We start from the raw sequence: 12,460 nt of genomic DNA on the forward strand, positions 1-12,460 counted from the left end.
TAAAAGGTACTTCTCTTGCGATTGATCTTTCAAGAAAGCCGAAATCTTTGCCTTTTCCGCTAAATAAGAAACTTTAAGAAACCATTCTTGCAAAGTAGGCAAAGATTCCTTCTTCCAACATTGCCCTACTAACAACCTAGCCGCTGTATGATTGTATTATATTAAAAATAATCAGGCATATGTTGCTTGCAAAAAAAATATATTTTGAGAGGCCCCAAGTTTGTTCATGGATATATTCGTGTTATTTTCATGGAATGATGTAGAATTTTTTTTCTTCTAGAATGTGTTTCTTTGGGCATTTTTTTTTTTTTTAACTTGCTGGTCCAGTTTCAAACTCTGTTATTTTTTGGTAGTCTCTCATCCAAGTACTAACTGAGTCTAACCTTGTTTAGCAATTAGGCAAAGGTGGCTGTGTAGCTTGCTGTGTAGTAAGATAGATTTGTTGGTTAATTGAAAAGCAGATAACTGACGGAATGAACTGTTGTTCTGATTTTATTCTCCATTATTTGTATCCTTAGTTAATCAAAGGTTTATCCCTCCTAATTGATCAAATATCTTATTTTCAGGAACTTATTGCTTCCTAAAAAAGTTCCAGCTGAGAGACCCTGGGCCAAATTCTGCATCAAAATATACAAGGCAGATGGTTTGCCCAGTATGAGTGCAGGAATCATGGGTGGCTTTTCAAAAATCGTGAGTGAGAAGAAAGTCTTCATTGATCCTTATGTGCAGATTTCTTTTTCTGGACAGCAGGTAATTCTTTTTTTTCTGCATATTTTATTATTGAAAGATTCATGAAATAGACCAATCTATTCAACTTTAGTGCTGAGCTTTTTGAATAGATCACATAGAACTTAAGAACAGATCATTAAGAACTTAGGAAACAATATGACCCAGTCAGGATTCCTCTAATTGCTGGTTGTGGAATAAATATCAAAGCTTCCCTAATGTATGCTTAGGCAATTTCTCCTAATGCCTCATTTTGTCGCAACCTCTTAGTCTTACAATATGCAATTAATACAATCCCAATGTAGGATTTGCTGACAGTGTAACAGGGGACGTAAGGCTTTTCCTACTACTGAGTTAAAAAGTTATCTGTCCTTATCTGAGAGCAGTGCGGTGGCTCAGTGGTTAAGACATTGGACTTCTAAGTGGGAAAGCTAGCAGTCCAATTTCAAGACCTGAGCATCAACATGATTGGATGAGCTCCCGTCCTTGCACCAGCTCCTGCCAACCTAGCAGTTTGAAAGCGTGCAACTGCGAGTAGATAAATAGGTATCACTTCAGTGGGAAGGTAACAGTGCTCCGTGATGTCATGCTGTTCACATGATTGCAGAAATGTCTTCAGTCAGCACTGGCTCAATGGCCTTGAAACAGAGATGAGCACTACCCCCTACAGTCAGCAACAAGTAGCAGAGTAAAATCCATAGGGACTCCTTTACCTTTACTTTACTTTACCTCATCTGAGCTAGGTAAAAATGTTGTTTCCATTGTCAATTCCTATACTGCCTTTAATGCTTCCATTCCAACCACTGCCAGTCAATGACTTATAATGGATTACAAAGCAAGGCAACTTCATGAAAACAAGAGGAATAATAAACATAATTATGGTTGATTGTGCTATATAGTAATTAGATGCATATAGGGACATAAACACAGTGCAGGACTCTTTAAGAAAAAATGTTTTTCAGATGTGAATTACTTTGTTTATATAGTTCTGATTTAGTGCATAAGCCCTAAACTTAAATTTACAAGAATCTAGACCTGGCCATAGAACCTTTAAGGAAAGGTGACAACGTTTGGAGCTAATTGTTTATTTAAAAGATGGATAAATGGGGCATTTATCCTAGATGGGAATTCAGGCAGTTGCAATCTCAAGACATCTGAATGAGGTCAAGGAATGGAAAGGCTAATCTGAACAATTCCATGCTCCCTCACTCTTCTAATATTGCTTTATCATCAACTGTGATTTTTGGTTCTATTCTTATAATGTTCTTTCATTTAGGGAGAAACATCAGTTGAAAGTAGCACTACAGAACCAATTTGGAATGAACAAATAACATTCATTGAGATGTTTCCACCTCTTGTTCGAAAAATAAAAGTCCAGCTACTGGATGATGCAAACATTGGAGATGTTGCCCTTGCTACACATTTCATTGATCTGCAACAAATATCTGACCCTGGGAGAAATGGTGAGTTTGTCAGAGACATTGCCTTATATCAGACCATAGCTCTATCTAGCACTTTGTTATCAGAACTGCTGCTTTAGCTAATTGGAAGTCTCTCGGAGCTATCAGCAAGATTGTTTCCAGCCTTAACCCAGGAGAAGTCAAGGATAGAAGCAGCAAACATTTAGCTTGGAAAGCAGAGATTTTTCTATTGAGTTACAGCTCCTTAGAACATCCTAGCTGATAGATGATGGCTTTACCTTTTGTCTATTACCCTGTTTATCTATTTAATTTAATTAAAAATTAATTATCAAATTAATTTGTACATTAATTTATACATTTACAAAAAAGCAATGATTTGGGTCAATACCAAGTGTTATAGCCTTGGCACAAGATGTACAAAATACTCGGTAGGACTGTTTTGCCCATATTGTGTAGGCTAATTATATATGAAATAGAAGAAAACTTTAAACAAAAGGTTTTACTTAAATGGTTCACAAAAGGGACTCAATGTTTGTCAATAGGAATTCCACAGGGTCATTACCAAACAGGCTTTATCACTTTTGCACATCAGCATAACATATCTTTCCGGTGAATGTTTGAGATAGATGCCTAATATAGCCATAAATGCGCAACGGAGGTTTTATAAAAGTTTTATATTATATTTTCTTATTGTATCCTTGATTCAGTATAGTAATATAGCCTTCAAAATTATTGGAAGGATGGGGCATCTTTTCTTCAACTATAATTCAGCTGAGAAATTATTATATACAGTATCTCTGTCTACTCCTGTGTGTGGTAAGACATAGCTAGGAATTATCTACCTCTACTGGTTGACACCAGGCTGAGGGATATAGCCACAACTAGTCCTCTGAATTTCTGTGTGATAACAGCATGCCAAATATCTCTTTAAGTCCTCAACTTATGACCATAATTGGAACCAGAATTTCCATTGCTAAGTGCCAGTTAAGTGAGTTGTGCCCAATTCTATGACCTTTTTAGCTACAGTTAAGTGAATTGCTATGGTCATTAAATGAATCACATGGTCATTAAGTGAATCTGACTTCCTCCATTGACTTTGCTTGTCGGGAGTTTCATGGGAAGGTTGGAAATGACAATCATGTGACTCCAGGACCTTCATTATAAATACATGTCAATTGTCAAGCACCTGGGTTTTGATTATTTGAGATCAGGAATGTTGTGATGGTCATAAATGCAAGGACCAGTCATAAGTCACTTTTTTCAGTGTGGCCATAATGTTGAATCATCATTAAATAAATGGTTATAAGTCAGGGACTATCTGCTTATGAAAGATCACCAAGGAAGCATGTCAAAATGGTCCTGTAAAAGTGCAAATCTGAACCAAATGCTGGTATATTCAAAAATATATTTTCTTCCCACCAGGCTTTAACCCGACTTTTGGACCAACTTGGATAAATTTATATGGTTCATCCCAGAATTCAACCTTGCGAGATATACACAAAGATCTCAATGAAGGTCTAGGTGAAGGCATCTTCTATCGTGGACGCCTTCTTATGGCCATTACAGTAGAGATTTTCAGTACTATCCAGGCAGCAGAAAAGAAGCCAGCAGAAGTTCTTAAAGGGGCCTTAAGCAAACTCAAGCTGAAGAAGAAGAGCAAAAAGGCCAAAGAGAAGTCCAAAACTTCTGTCAAGGAACATCATCAAAGCCAGGCTGATTTTGGTACCACTGAGGAGGCTGAACAACCAAGTGAAGTGATTGTGGAGGTAGAGGACCTCTATCCTCTCCCAGAGGTGAGTCTCTTTAATCACAGGAATCATAGGAAAGTGAAATTATCTTATACGAAGCCTCCTCTATATTTGGTGTTTAATAAATTATGGCTAAAACATTATTTCCCCCATTTAACACCTACAATATTAAACTTTAAATAGTAAAGAAATGAATACAAATAACTGTAATAAATAAACATTGTGATCTAAATTAACAAGATAAAATCCTTCTTTAGAGAAAAACATTAGGCAATTTGTAATCTGTCACTGAATCTTTAGAGTGTTATCTATTTCTTATTCTCCCCTCCTAAGACTTATGCGTATTTTTAAAGATGGAGTAATTGTTTAATGACTTGTGCCACTGATCTTTTTTTACTTCAATTTTTTATTTTACTCAGAATATTAAAGTACAAAATCAAAAACAAAAAAAAGTTAACATAGACAAAACTAGACAAGGACATTAACAAAATGTGAATTAAAAACAAAGAACAACTCCCCTTTTTATCCCCTCTACTTGAACACTATCAAATATTTTGCAACAATAAGATGTTGTTGTAAAATTTTTTTTGTAAAACTCCAGCAAGCGGTTATAAAATAGATCAGAAGTCAACTAGTTGTAAATCTCTGTTTAAAGCTCCAGTGAAGCCTTTTAAAAATAAAAGCTAGGCAGTTAGTTTGCACAGCTAGGCCCATAAAGAGACTTCTGTCTATCTAATGCTATTTCCTTTCTATGTATAGAGGTGATTTTTTTTTATAACATAATGTTTCTAACCTTTAGCTAAGGTCTCTATGTGTTACTATGGTCAACATCCTGATTTTTTTTTTTAATAAAAGGAAGAAATTAAAAGTGATTTGAGGTAGTTGAAATTCAGCATAGAGAAACTTCGGGATGAAAGGGATTAAAATAATTATCATTGCTTTTCCTGATCAAAGCATCCACTCGCATAAAAGGGAAGGCAAGGCATGAATGAAAAAATGAAATAGGAAGAAAACACCATTTACCTTTTAAACATTCTCAAAGTTATTTTATTTTAAAATCTGAATTATTATCTGTGTTCTACTAATCCCAATATATTTAGACGCAACACATTGTGTATTTACTCCTTTAAGCAAAATTCAGCTTTCAGCTCTCACCCTTTTTAGACAAATATTGATGCAAGTTTATGTTATGCTAGAGTACTGCAAGACTAAATGCCATCATGTGTGTGTGTGTGTATGTGTCTGTAAACACATTAAATTTAAAAATACAGTTTGAATTAATCTGTGAATCAATATTTTCTATTATCATAAAGAACCAAACTGAAAACTTTTTCTTCAGAATGCCCTAGGAGTGAAAGAAGAATTTCTTCTCTTTGCATCATTTTTTGAAGTGACTATGATGGATCCTTCAGTAGGAACCAAACCTGTAAAGTTTGAAATCTCTATAGGTAAGTGACAGAAGCTTCCGTTCTTTTTAATGTAAAACATTTTCTCTTTTTCATCCCTCTGCCATGCATTCTTCTCTTCCATCCTTTACTATAGCATGCCTGGCTGAGGAATTCTGTGAGCTGAAGTCCACAAATCATAAAAGAGCCAAGTTTGAAGACCCTTGCTTTACTAGAACTCTACAACTTTGTTACAGCCTGCTCTAAATTGGTGCCCTTCAGATGCACAGGCCCAGAACTGCTGTACTATTACGTTCAGTGAACATGGTCAAAGTCCTTGCCTTCAGGAAATTCAGATTTCACCTTTCTTAGGTTGCATCTGCTGGGAAGAGCGTCATATGATATTATTTTTCTATTTAGATTGAGCTCTGTAAGAAAGCTTCCAGTTCTTTTTATTAGTCCATAGCTTTATTTGACTTTAAGAAAGTAAGATTTTTATTCTTGTTTAGTTTGCAGCTGAGCTGTGGGTTTGTCTAAGTCTAAGAATTAACAACCATAAAATAGCTAAGGAGTTCCTCATTGATAAGGTGACCAACTTTTTTACAATGAAAAGGAGGACACAAATAAATTGAAGAAAAAAATATCATAAATAAAAGAAACATTTTATTCATTGCAACAATAATACAGAATACACTATAATATGATAAATGCATAATAAAAAACATTTGTAACAATAACATTTTATATTGTAATTATGCTTACATGCTGCGCCCCTGCCCATAGCTGCCCCGCTGTGTAGAGTGGGTCCCACAGCTCCCAAAGCACCAGCTGCACCGGCTCTGGCCCCGGGGGGGCAGCCTGCCATCGACACACCCCACCTGCAGCCGCCCCGCCAGCACCACTGCCCAACCTGCACAGCCCTGTGTAGAGCAGACCTCACGGCTCCCACAGCACGGGGGCAGCTGCCTACTGCTGCCCCTCACACCCCCACCTGCAGCAGCCCCGCCGCCCCTGCCTCTTGCACCCGTAGCCATTATTGCCCTTGCAGGGCTGAAGATCAAGAGAAAGTTACTGTGGCATTGCCGCTCCAGTCTCCTCCAGGTAGGAGATAGTGTAGTTGGGTAGCAGGGAGGGATGCAAAGTTCCTGACAATTCGCCTTTGCTGCAGACAATTTACATCTGTCAAGTTTGCCGGTCAGGTGTTTTGGAGCGCTCAGAAGCAATTCCTATTGGCTTTTGAAAGCCAATAGGGGGAGTAGCACAGCTCATGCAAAAGTTGAAAAAAAATCATCAAAAAAAAGGTGCCGGAACGCCGTTCTGAGTGTTCTATGAGAAAAAAAAGCCCTGCAGATTAGTCTTCAAATATCGAAAAGGAGGACACTTTTCAAGGGAGGACAGAACTCACAAAAGGAGGATTGTCCTCCCTAAAGGAGGACAGTTGGTCACCTTATCATTGGGGGACTTACAATAGATAATAGTCTCTCACAATTGCTCTTCAAACAGCTGAAAAAATGGAAATATGCTAGTTTTCCTTGTCTGAGTTAGAAAAAAGAAGAAATGCATTATTGGTCTAAAGTTAGACCAAATTTAGCTTAAAGATGGCCTTCATCAACCTGATGTATGCTAGGAGAGAGATGGAATGTATCAGTTGATATCCTTAGAACTTGTATAGCTTTTGATACCATGGATCATGGTATTCTTTTGGAGTGCTTAAACAAAGAGGAAGTTGGTAGCTTCATGCTAATTGAATAAAGATGCTTTTCTAGCCATGTCATATCAAGTGTCCAGGTATCTTCTGCCAAGTCTGAGTGAGGAAATCTGACACAACAGCTTGTAGGACTTAGGCTTAAACTGTCTCCAGGACTTCAGTTTCCTAATAGTCTATCTGTGCTCTCAGGTTTTTTACAAAATAACTAGATAATATAATATTAATAACATGGGGCTACCCTTGAAGAGCGTTCGGAGGCTGCAGTTGGTTCAGAACACAGCCGCGAGAGTGATTGTGGGCGCGCCAAGGTACGCCCACATGTCATCTATCCTCCGCGAGCTGCACTGGCTTCCTGTGGGTCTCCGGACGCAATTCAAGGTGTTGGTTATCACCTTTAAAGCCCTTCATGGCATAGGGCCAGGTTACTTACAGGACCGCATTCGGCCGCACAGCTCCCAGAGACCGGTGAGGTCCCATAGATTGGGCCTCCTTCAGGTCCCATCGGCCAGACAATGTCGGCTGGCGGGCCCTCGGGGAAGGGCCTTTTCTGTGGTGGCTCCGACCTGGTGGAATCAACTTCCCCCCGAGGTTCGAACTACTCCCACCCTGCCGGCCTTTAAGAACGCCGTTAAAACTCTCCTGTTCCGGCAGGCCTGGGGCTGATGTCCCCGGGGGGCCGGGATATGATCGGACTCGCGGTATGACTGTTTTATTTTATTGTTTTATCATTGTTTTAACTTTGTACGCCGCCCTGAGTCCTTTGGGATTGGGCGGCATATAAATATTTGAAAATAAATAAATAAATAGATAAATAAATAATAGTTATTCACTTTTCTGAAATAGGGTTTATATTGTTCAATTGTTTAGGAATTGTTAATTTTTTTACCTAGGATTTTTAGGTTATTAAAAACTAAATGGTTTTAATTTTATATTTTCATGAAATAACCTAAACCAGTTTATGGAATTGGAAGCTTATACATTACTTAAATTCATAGAGATAGATAGACAGACAGACAGACAGACAGACAGATGAGATAGATAACAGATATTATGAACTGTAGATTAATGTTATCTTTATGTCCAAATCAAACAAAAGTTCTGATATAACTAAACATATTAAATGTGCTACAATAACAAAGAATAAACATGTTTAACTTCAAGGGAACTATGGGAAAACTGAAGAAGTTACTACTAAGATATCTGTGAAAGGTGAGAAGGGAGAAAAGAGTGAAGAAAAACAGCCTTTGCTAGATCCCCTTTCAGATGAAGAGCTGGATGTTGAAGTCATGCCTCCAACTACAATTTTGCTTGATAAGTCTGTAACTGTGAACCAAAGACCAGAACCCACTGAATATGACAGGTAATTTCTCAATAGTTTTAAGTCATTTGAATTTCCATATTTTAATTAACTTGTACTATTAATTCTATTTGCAAAGAAACCAAGGTATAAACTTTAGTGCTCATTTATGGCCAGAAAATCTATTTTTAAAATTGAAATTTGCTCTTTCTCTATAGAGTAACTTATATTGCATCTACAAGATACACAACATTTACCTGGTTTTTAGGAGCCAGTTTAAATCTCAGTTCTTGATAGCAGTAAGTTCTTCAATGCTTATAGAAAGCTTATTACATTTCTAATCCTATTCCATCAGGAACAATTCACCAGTAAGTTACGTTTGAATCTTAGGACCACTCTCCAATTTTATTTCATGATAGAGCAGCGGTTCTCAACCTGTGAGTTGCGACCCTTTTGGGGGTCGAACGACGCTTTCACAGGGGTCGCCTAAGACCATCGGAAAACACATATTTCTGATGCTCTTAGGAACTGAGACACTAGTGAGAATTTCTGCTCAAGGCTAGCTCCGCCAGCCAGCTCGGGCAGACAAGAAAGCAGTTGCCTCAGCAACATGGCGGGGCTGCGCTATCCATCGCAGAGCAGCTACTGCCACATCACCATGGCTATGAACCTCCTGCTTGGCGTCTTTCAGGTCCTCTTGCCTGGCTTCCGTCTGGGAGAAGCGCAGGGCCAAGATAAAAAAAAAAGCCTGGTGAAATACTCCCGAGGGGTAGCGTCGACCCCTAGCAATTTTCCCCTTCAATCTCCTTCCTTCTCCATCTCCTTCCTTTTCCCTTCAATCTTCCTTCCTTCCTTCCATCTCCATCTCCATCCCTTCCACTGCAATCTTTCTCCTTCCTTCCTTCCTTCCTTCCTTCCTTTCTTCCTTCCTTCCTTCCCTCCTTCCTTCCTTCCTTCTTTCCTCCCTCCCTCCCTCCCTCCCTCCCTCCCTTCCTTCCTTCCTTTCCTTCCCTTCCCCTTCAATCTCCTTCCTTCTCCATCTCCTTCCTTTCCCCTTCAATCTTCCTTCCTTCCTTCCCCTTCCCTCCCTCCCAACATTTTTGAGCAAGGAAGAGTAAGCTTCTCCAGCGAGCATTGCCATATTGTTTTTGTGATTAATCACTAGGCTTTAATTATGTTCAATTCGTAACAATGAAAATACACCCTGCATATCAGATATTTACATTACTATTCATAACAGTAGCAAAATTACAGTTATGAAGTAGCAACGAAAATAATTTTATGGTTGGGGGTCACCACAACATGAGGAACTGTATTAAAGGGTCGCGGCATTAGGAAGGTTGAGAACCACTGTGATAGAGGAACTCATTTTTATTTGTCATTTCATTTTCATTTACCATGAGCAAGCAGTTTATAGCTCAGAAGCTGTATAAGGCCTTCAGCAGCAAAAGCCACAGCCTTAGCAATGATTAGCAGGCATGCAAGTTTTCCTGTTGCCATGAATGGTGGAAAAATTAAGCAACCAGGTTCCCACCTGGCAATTAAATGTCAGGGATCAAGTTGTTCATTTCTTACAGTTACTCACAGCAGGAAATGAACAATCTGCAGTGGATCACTGGGAGAAAGAGCACTATGGATTGAGAAAGATACATGTATGTCAATGTGTATAAGAGAAGTTACGTATATGTGATTAAGGTGTCTTTATGCAGCATTCTATATAGCTATTAGGGCTGAAAAAATTGCCCACCCATGAACCTGTGTCAGGTTCATGTAATAGGAACACACTCTTCTTCTGTCCTACAGGGTTTATGTTTATGTTTAAGAAATAGCAGTTCTTTGTTCTATGTGGCGTCCCTACTGGGCTTTTTACCAATAATCGGGTTACCAGGTCTGGGCGGCAGCTTTGCTGAGTAAGATAAAGATTTGGCAGCTCATACCTGGTAATCCCAAATCAAGAAAACTCTAGCAGGCCGACAAATATTACTTGTTGTACAACCTTAAGCATTTTCTGCATACTGCTGTTAGCTCTTACAGCTGCCTCCCAATGCTGCATGAGAAGCCCTGTGTTTATGTATGGAGCTACTGGGAAGACTACACCTGGAGACTCTATAATTCCAACTGGATTGTCAAAATAGCAGAGCGTTTGGTAACGTATCACTTTGCCTGGAAACACTGTCCAAACCTGCTGCTTTCTCCCCACATAACTGATTTCCTGGGAGCATACATAATTGTTTGGGTAGAGCTAAATCATGAATCATAATAAGAAAACCTTCTTGATTTCTTTGCAGAATGACAATTCTTGTTGTTTCTGCATGCCATAATCCTTCTGGTACAGGGTGTATATTATGCCCTCATTCTTGCAGCTCCCTCCTGCGAAAATTAGATATAAACCCTGTTCCATCTTTAAGTATCTTTTTTTCTACCTTATTTAGCATTTATGTATTGAATTGATATGGTCACTCGCTGTTTCATTGAATGCATTGATTTACGCTGGTTCAATGTTTTAACTGCTGTTGTAAATTATATAGTTCTGGGTTAGTTTAGCAATACTTTAATTATAAATATATTTTAGAAATGTGATTTTTGTAAATTCTGTATGAACTGATCTAATATTGCACAATATGTAGAGCATAATATAAGTATCTTCCTGGTTTTGCATATTGAAATAAGTGGTTTAGGAAAATAGATGTTTATAACTATACATTTCATCAAAACTTGATTAGTAATAATTGTTTTAAATAATTTTATAGATCAGTTCCATGTGGTTTTTTTTAAAATCCTCACATGCCAGAGAAATAGGACTGTACAACCTATGGATAAAGCTCATGCTTGAGTACATTGGAGGAATCCACCCATTGTGTTAGCATGATCTATTTAAAAGGACCCATCATATTAAGCTGAGATGCAATTTGGCTGTTTCTTTTTATTCAAAATAGCTGTTGAGTTTTGTTAACTTGTTATGATTAAGTGTATTAAGTGAGTCTAGCTTCTTTGCTGACATAGGGGCACGGACTAGAAGATGTAGAGAAACTCTTGAGGAGACCAAGATCAAAAGCAGATGAGAGGCTTCGTCAGGTTTTGGAGGAATTTGTTGCTGGATGTAGGTCAGTAAACTTCTATTGCCTTTTTACAACATGCAAGTTTGTACATTATGTCTAGATCCACTCTAGAAATTCAGATTTGCCACAAGACACTTTATTATAAAAATGGCAGCTTCCACATATTTTAATTTTATTTATCAAACATATGCCTCTCATCTTGCCAATGGTGATTCTGGAAGGCTTACAGACATTGAATAAAAAATGCAGTATAAAACATTACAACAAGAAAGATCTTAAATTTAAAAATTCAATTAAAATAAAAATAAAACTAAGCAGAATGGAGAGGGAGGGAGTAAAGTGTGCACAGGGAGGAGGTGGGCTGTTCTCTACCCCATTAGCCATATTTTGAAGCATAGTCATATTTATATTCTGAAGTATATCTTTATAGGGTCCCAATACTTTTTTAAGTTCAGATATTAATTCTTAATGAAGAAAAAAACCTGATAGTTTCAGAACTTCCAAGGGATATTTCTAGGTAAAATTGTTCAGAGGTAGATTTTGAGCTTACAAAACATTAACGTGCATTTTAAAAAGCTTGTGTGTAGTTCTGGGTACTATTTTATAATACTGAATGTACAGTGGAACTCCAGTTTACTTGATACATGGACTTCATACACATGAGCTCTAATTCTGCTGCAATTTACATCATTTGCATAATAATGTTAATTTGCATAAGACACAAATAATATAATGTGCGCATTGGCTCTTTGGCTTATAACACATTACACAAAACCTAGCAGATAAATTTATAATAGATTCACTGCCTTTATTTGTTTAAACTAATTTGATTCATCTTTCTAGACTTGTTTAATTTTCTCCTTCCTCTCATTTTACCACTGCTCTGGAAGGTAATTTGGACTGAGGGAGAGTGACTAGCCTAAAGTAACCCAGACAATTCCCATATCTAAGAGAGAACTAGAACTCATGATCTCCTTATTTCTAGTCCAGGACCTTAACTGCTACACCAACGTGACTCTTAATTTCTCAGTTATATAAAAATGTCATTTCTGTTTGAATTTCATATAATATACTTTGGGATAAAAAGGACATTCCCTGCTCTCAATTCACTCATTA

General features: G+C 37.8%; 1 protein-coding gene across 3 annotated transcripts in view; it reads left to right on the forward strand.

Annotated features, from left to right (window-relative positions):
• The window catches only part of LOC120297028 (fer-1-like protein 4), a 66,999-nt gene that overhangs the window by 17,360 nt on the left and 37,179 nt on the right, over positions 1-12,460 (forward strand). For all 3 annotated transcript variants that reach the window (XM_039319195.1, XM_039319198.1, XM_039319197.1), the window contains exons 13-19: positions 567-750; positions 2,003-2,189; positions 3,570-3,940; positions 5,235-5,343; positions 8,150-8,348; positions 10,311-10,431; positions 11,289-11,389. In XM_039319195.1, the coding sequence (XP_039175129.1) occupies positions 567-750; positions 2,003-2,189; positions 3,570-3,940; positions 5,235-5,343; positions 8,150-8,348; positions 10,311-10,431; positions 11,289-11,389 (1,272 nt within the window). The remainder of the gene's footprint in view (positions 1-566; positions 751-2,002; positions 2,190-3,569; positions 3,941-5,234; positions 5,344-8,149; positions 8,349-10,310; positions 10,432-11,288; positions 11,390-12,460) is intronic.

Source organism: Crotalus tigris, unplaced genomic scaffold, assembly GCF_016545835.1.
Source record: "Crotalus tigris isolate CLP2741 ecotype Arizona unplaced genomic scaffold, ASM1654583v1 scf7180000022411.5474196:2289641, whole genome shotgun sequence".
Lineage (NCBI taxonomy): Eukaryota > Metazoa > Chordata > Lepidosauria > Squamata > Viperidae > Crotalus > Crotalus tigris.